Source organism: Berghia stephanieae, chromosome 9, assembly GCF_034508935.2.
Source record: "Berghia stephanieae isolate SIO BIC M18660-M18661 chromosome 9, UCSD_Bste_1.3, whole genome shotgun sequence".
Lineage (NCBI taxonomy): Eukaryota > Metazoa > Mollusca > Gastropoda > Nudibranchia > Aeolidiidae > Berghia > Berghia stephanieae.
The window spans coordinates 38,167,528-38,174,769 of NC_088368.1; the positions used below are offsets into that span (position 1 = coordinate 38,167,528).

The window sequence follows — 7,242 nt, forward strand, 5'->3', positions numbered from 1 at the left end:
ATTAAGGCCAAAGCTTCAGGCTGAAAAGTGACCTGTAAGGCCCTTTTTAATCTAAAAGCTGTAACACTTTTTTGATATCAAGAATTTCTTTGTTAGGTTTGTTTGTAGTGTAAAGTCCATTTTGATATCATAAGACTGTTTGTTATGTTTGTCGCGTAAAGCATCAATATTTCTTTTGTTATGCATATCGTGTAAACTCCTTTTTGGTATTTAAAAAAAAATTGTTATGTTATGCATGTCATAGTTGCGGCGCTGCACTGCGGCTGACGCCTGGGTTATTCCAGTCTTCCCTTGGATTAGACGCTAAAGACAAATTTCCCCTATGGGATGAATAAAGGGAATTCTATTATTTATTGTGTCATGGGTATCCCTTCTCGATGTCAACAAAATGGATATGCCTTTATGAAAAAATCGGGCATCTTAGCACCGCCACTAAAACCTTACTAAAAGGGGGCGTCACTGCCCAAGACAGCTCTGTACAGTAAATGGGAAGAGAAAGCAGGGAAGACCCAGGGAAACGTGGCGAATGACCATGGAGAAAGAATTAAATGAAGCAGGCCTGTCCTGGAATACAGCCACCGCAAAAGCAGCCGATCGCAAAATAATGGAGATGCCCTGTGTGCCTCAAGGCCGGAAGTAGTGATTACGTATGTAAGTAGAAGGTTTAAAAAATACAGACCTTCTCTCAAGACACTTCTGGCTTTCTTCTCGATGGAGGCCGTGAGTCTGTTAGTGATCTCAAGGAACCTGGTGACGAAGACGCTGGGGGCCAGATAGATCAGGTTCTGTTCTCCACATCCGGTTGGCAGACGAAGGAACTCGGAGACCCCGTCAATCATTACTTGGATGGTTGGACCCAACAAGTCACCTGGGTGGGTGGATGGATGAAAGGCTCATTATATAACTATTGATTTTCATTAAGAATCTGAAAAAAAAAATTCACTCGAGCATTTGTCTAACGCAATATCAACTAAACGTGCTCAAAGCGCTTTACAAGAGGTACATAGTCAACAACAACACTTAATATGTAGGGCGAGACATAATGGATGGTTGGACCCAACAAATTACCTGTGGTGGATGGAAAACTTCATTAGTAAATTATTACCTATTGATTTTCATTAAGCGTTTGATGAGGATTTTACACATTGTGACTCATCGTCTCAAAACCGCATTAGAAAGGTTAACGATTACTCTCCCAATCTACAGCGATCGACGAACCAAATGGAAGAATAGGAAGATCTGTCCTCAGAGTCTTAGTGCAGATTGTCGTTTTCTTCCACGTAGTTCGTCGATCGTTGTAGGTTGGGAGAGTAATCGTTAACTTGCTAAAATGTTGGGGTAAGATCGACGTGAACATTTTTGCAGGTCTGATCACCGGACTGAATTGCGGGCCCGTTTTAACATTGTTGTCATGGAGAATGTTTTGTGCTGTTTTGAGAGTATTTCCATTACAATAATGAGACCATATTAGTTTTGGTTATCAGACCTGCAAATTGGTAAACGTCGAATAAGACAAATTCCAAAAAGTTATTTTCAAGTTAAAATAACATATATTGTGAGATTTTAGTCTTCGGTACTTAAAGCAACTGTATCTATTGTCCAAGATAAAACATATTACTGTAAACCCAATTTTCGTTATCTAAGTCACCCCAACATAATAAAACCGAGATTTTATATCGCGCAATATCCACTATACGTACTCAAGGCGCTTTACAAAGGGTCCCAAGCCAACAACGACCCTGATCGTGTACGACGGGACAAAACGTCTGATAAGCGATAATGCCATTTTTTTTGCTGTTGACGGTCAGGTATTCATTTCACATAATATGAGTAGAGTGAGAGATTATGAGTAAATAAAAAAACATTCCCTTTATTCATCCCTAAGAGGATTTTTGGTTTCATCACGGTCTACTCCAAGGGAAGACTGAAATAAACTAGGCGTTAGCAAAATAAGCTAAGGCTGGGTGACTTGCTCAAGGCCACACGGCGCGGCGGGCAGTCGAACCGGGTACATTTGGCGTACGAAACAAAGACCATACCGCTGAACCACGCTGCCCCTTAAAGAGAGTTATCCAAGCAATTTTTTTTGCCTTTTCCGAAAGAATATGCTCACCAGAGCATTTTAATATTTATTTGAAGTAAATCGGGTGATTTTTCATGAAGTTATGGTCAGATGTATGACCAGCAACTTTTCTCAAATTTCATACTTTTTCAACTTGACGAGCTGTAAAAAATATTTAGAAGTGAAATTAAGCTTTGGAATTTCATGAAGATGTACAAAAAGGGTTCATTTAATCATTTATGACAAGAACTCATTTTGGAAAAAATTCACTTCCAAATAAACTTGTCAATATCTCAGTTCAAACCTTTTCACCATCTGACTGATTATGTCATTCACTTAAAAAATATTAGAAAGTCTGGAATATGCCAAAAGTTACCCATAGCGTGAACGGTGCAGTCGTCAGTGTCCGGTATGACCTCTTGCGGAAGTTCAAGGTCGAGTTCAACACTCTGTTTCTGGTCAGCTACCAAAACTTCATCTGGGAAACATTGAAAAATGTAAGTTTATAAAATTCATAAAATTTATAGAATATGACAGTATCAAATAAAGAAATTAAGGGGAGGGCACCGGTGTAAGATACAGATCTGAACAAGTGTGTATGAAAGCTGCCAGACAAAGCAAGAAAGAAAAATACAATGTTAAAAAAAAACCATCCCAAATAAAATAATTCTACCTCGACCGGGGATCAAACCTCATACCATCTGATTACCGGTCAGACTTGCTACAATTATGGTAATGGTGTGTAGGGGTAGCACGTCTGTCCGGTCAGACTTGATACAATTATGGTAATAGTGTGTAGTGGTAGCACGTCTGTCCGGTCAGACTTGATACAATTATGGTAATGGTATGTAGTGGTAGCACGTCTGTCCGGTAATCAGAAGGTCTGAAGATATTGTAATAAGAAAAATGTTGGTTGTATCGTAACGAATGTGGCGATTTTTCTGTCGTGTAAGAGAGGTAAGATGATTTGTATGGTTGAAGGTTGGTTATTTTCGAAGTGTTATTCATTTTATTCAAAATATCAAGTGATTGTGTTAATTATGAATGTGTTGTGTTAATGTATGCATCGTCGTTGTGTTATTATGACATCGTGTTGTGTTAATTATAGACATCGTGTTGTGTTAATTATAGACATCGTGTTGTGTTAATTATAGACATCGTGTTGTGTTAATTATAGACATCGTGTTGTGTTAATTATAGACATCGTGTTGTGTTAAAATTGTAGACATCGTTGTGTATGGTGTTTAATTATAGACATCGTGAATATGAATGTGTTGAATTATAGACATCGTGTTGTGTTAATTATAGACATCGTGTTGTGTTAATTATAGACATCGTGTTGTGTTAATTATAGACATCGTGTTGTGTTAATTATAGACATCGTGTTGTGTTAATTATAGACATCGTGTTGTGTTAATTATTGACATCGTGTTGTGTTAATTATAGACATCGTGTTGTGTTAATTATAGACATCGTGTTGTGTTAATTATAGACATCGTGTTGTGTTAATTATAGACATCGTGTTGTGTTAATTATAGACATCGTGTTGTGTTAATTATAGACATCGTGTTGTGTTAATTATAGACATCGTGTTGTGTTAATTATAGACATCGTGTTGTGTTAATTATTGACATCGTGTTGTGTTAATTATAGACATCGTGTTGTGTTAATTATTGACATCGTGTTGTGTTAATTATTGACATCGTGTTGTGTTAATTATAGACATCGTGTTGTGTTAATTATAGACATCGTGTTGTGTTAATTATTGACATCGTGTTGTGTTAATTATTGACATCGTGTTGTGTTAATTATTGACATCGTGTTGTGTTAATTATTGACATCGTGTTGTGTTAATTATTGACATCGTGTTGTGTTAATTATTGACATCGTGTTTTTGTTATTTTACTGCAGTAGTATAAGGATGCTCTCTTATTAATACCATTTCTTTAACCATACATGGCCAAATGGTGAATATATTGCACTGTGACCTGGAAGTTCCAGGATTCGAATCCCACTTCAGGCGCTTTATTATTTTTTTTCTTGGGCATATTATTAACCCCTAATTGGCTCACTTTGGGTAAATTGGGTGGGGGAAGCGTGGCTCAGCGGTACGGTCTTTGCTTCCTACCCGTAAGGTATCGAGTTCGATCACCCGCCGCTGCGCTGTGTGGCCTTGAGCAAGTCATCTCGCCTTAGCTCAATTTGGGGCGCTGCACTGCAGCTGACGCCTGGGTTATTCCAGTCTTCCCTTGGAATAGACCCTAGAGACAAATTTCCCCTATGAGATGAATAAAGGGAATTTTATTTATGCTTTTTAAAATTTGATTCCTGTTGACATCAGACGATAGTTTGATGGATTGTATACCATCAAGTAGGGTAACTTTGCTTCTCGGGGTGAATTTACCTCTAGGGGTGATTTTACCTCTAGGGTGACTTTGCTTCTCGGGGTGAATTTACCTCTAGGGGTGAATTTACATATAGGGGTGATTTTACCTTTAGGGGTGATTTTACTTCTCGGGGTAATTTTACCTCTAGGGTGATTTTACCTCAACTGATTACCGGGATTCCACGAGCTGACAAGAAAGCAGTGGGTACATGCAAACAGGATCAGATCCCGACACGGCAGGGCAGCGACAAACCTGTACCGCTGGGGCTACCGAGATTCGCCCAAGTGCACAGCATGTGGTGGTGCAAAACAAGATATGGACCACTTGGTCCTGCACTGCCCGTCCACAGCCGTGCCAGGGGGCTATGATACCGTCCATCAAGGAGGACAAAAATACCTGGACTGGAGTGAAACGGTTCACTTGCAGGTGTAACCATAAGAAACTACTACTGCTACCTCAACTGATTCGGAGCCTTTTCAATATTCTCAGTCTCAGGTTGTTGCAGTTATTTTCCATATCGGAAGACTTCATCTGTTATCAAAAGAAATAACTGTCTCATAATTAAAGTAATCTTATTTATTACGATATATAGAGGCACCCCAGTTGACGGTATATTCCTTCATGAAAATACTAACGAAAGCGTGAAAATGGAGAGGCTTCGTATGGGAACAATAGAGACAATGAACGTTTCGGGTAAAAAACCCTTCGTCAGCACAATAGACAAATTAACTTAGGAAACAAATAAAATAAAATAGAATGCAAAATAACTTATATCGTCTGATTCATACAACCACCATTGAGTACAGACGATACAAGTTATTTTGCATCTTATTTTATCTATTTTCCACGTTAATTTGTGTATTGTTGTGATCACGAAGGGTTTGTACCCGAAACGTCCATTGTCTGTATTGTTACTATACGAAGCCTCTCCATTTTCACTCTTTCGCTAGTATTTTCATGATCACAGGCTTCAGGCAGCCCTTACAGTTTTCTACTATTCCTTCATGGAATGCCCTGGGCCCTGGGCGACGGCATCAAACGCTGCTGCTCAAAGGGCGTAATAGGGAATGAGATTAGCGGAAGGGTAGCGTCCCTTGATTGGACGTCACCTTACAGAGAGAACGTCAACTTGGTTTTGAAGTGTCTCAAGCCGCTTTCACCGGAAGCGAGGACGAGAGACGCATGAGCATAACCAACATTGCGTTCTCTATCTAATAACGTTTCCGCCGGTGACATCACAGACTATGGGTGACGTCCAATCAAGAGACGCTACTCTTCCGCTAATCTCATTCCCTATAGTATAATATAATAAAGTACATACTTTTGATAGTAAAGGTTTCGTTAGTCATGGTGGCTCGCGGTCGTCTCAGCCTCTTCCCGCTTGGATCCAACATGATGGATACAGTGTGGATCTTCTCAACTCCCTCGCCCTGTGGAAATCGTGGAGAGGGTGAGTTGTGGTTTGTTTGTTGTTGGTCTTTTTTTTTTGTATTCTTATAGATAGTATGCGCTTGTCTAAGAAGCTCACATCATTGCCATCCGGAAGTCTAACTGACGAACACCCACAACTCTGTTCAACTATGAACTTTTATAATCTGGATAATACAGTTTAGTGAGAATTACTCATAAACGCGGATGGCAAAATGCAATAACAAAGACCCGAGTGACGTCAACTTCATTCTATTTGTTGGTGAAGTGATGGGGTGGAGGAGAGATTGGGAACGAGATGTTGAATAAATTCAAGGTTTTCAATGCTCGTCTACTGCCTGCTGGAATTTCTTTAAAAACCGTAGTTTACAATGGAAAAAAAAAAGAAAAATTCACTTTGGATAGCCTTAGAAATAAATAATTTGACCTTAGCTTGACCCAGAAAATGCTCCAAAGTCCTGAGTAAAGCTTCTGAAGAACTAAACTTTCCTTTTCAACAAGATTCATTGAGTCATAGGAGCGAATGTTGTTCTGTAGCTGGGGCCAAAAAAAATGCATTTCTACGAATTTCTCGTAGTCTTAGGCAGGTCTGTTATTAGTTTCTCACTTTTCTAACCATTGACCTTTGTATTAGGTGATCACAGATTGTGTCCTTTAGTCGTGTCAAGTGTCAAACACAACGATCGCTATTAAGATGACAAGCCTAAATGTAATCGCTCTTTTAGGGTCGATGGTTTCTACGAGTCAATTAAACTCACGAAATCAAACAATAGGGAATGAGATTAGCGGAAGAGTAGGGTCCCTTGATTGGCCGTCACCTTACAGAGCGAACGTCAAAATGGTTTTGCGCATGCATCTCTCTCGTCCTCGCTTTCGGTGAAGTGTCTCATGCCGCACAACCAACATGACGTTCTCTCACTAATAACTATGGGTGACTTCCAATCAAGGGACGCTACTCTTCCTCTAATCTCATTCCCTATTCATGAAAACAACAACCACAACACTGAGAGACCAGTCTGGTGTGGAGATGTTTTTGTGATCATTTCATTATTCTTTGTCCACCAATCAAGGGACTGAATTTGGTCGATAAATAAGTCACATCGATATTCCAAAGAACCAGGCCTATAGAACAGGGGGTCTGAAGAATATGTGACCCACCGTCTCAAAGCGGTATTATGTCGGAATACACTCTGTAAGGGAAATTGAATTCATATCCACAAATATCAAACTTGGGATTACTTTCTCTACGACATGGTGGAGTATAAATACTATTTATTGCTTTACAAAAACTCCTAAGGTCCAATTTCTCATCATTCTATCTCTAAATTTACATTTTTGGGTTATGAATCATCCCGACACAATACC

At 39.4% G+C, this 7,242-nt stretch overlaps 1 protein-coding gene across 1 annotated transcript in view; it reads right to left on the minus strand.

Annotated features, from left to right (window-relative positions):
* The window catches only part of LOC144980194 (complement C3-like), a 97,993-nt gene that overhangs the window by 46,857 nt on the left and 43,894 nt on the right, over positions 1–7,242 (minus strand). The window contains 3 exon segments of the mRNA XM_078927768.1: positions 680–868; positions 2,439–2,540; positions 5,771–5,879. Of these exon segments, the coding sequence (XP_078783894.1) occupies positions 680–868; positions 2,439–2,540; positions 5,771–5,879 (400 nt within the window).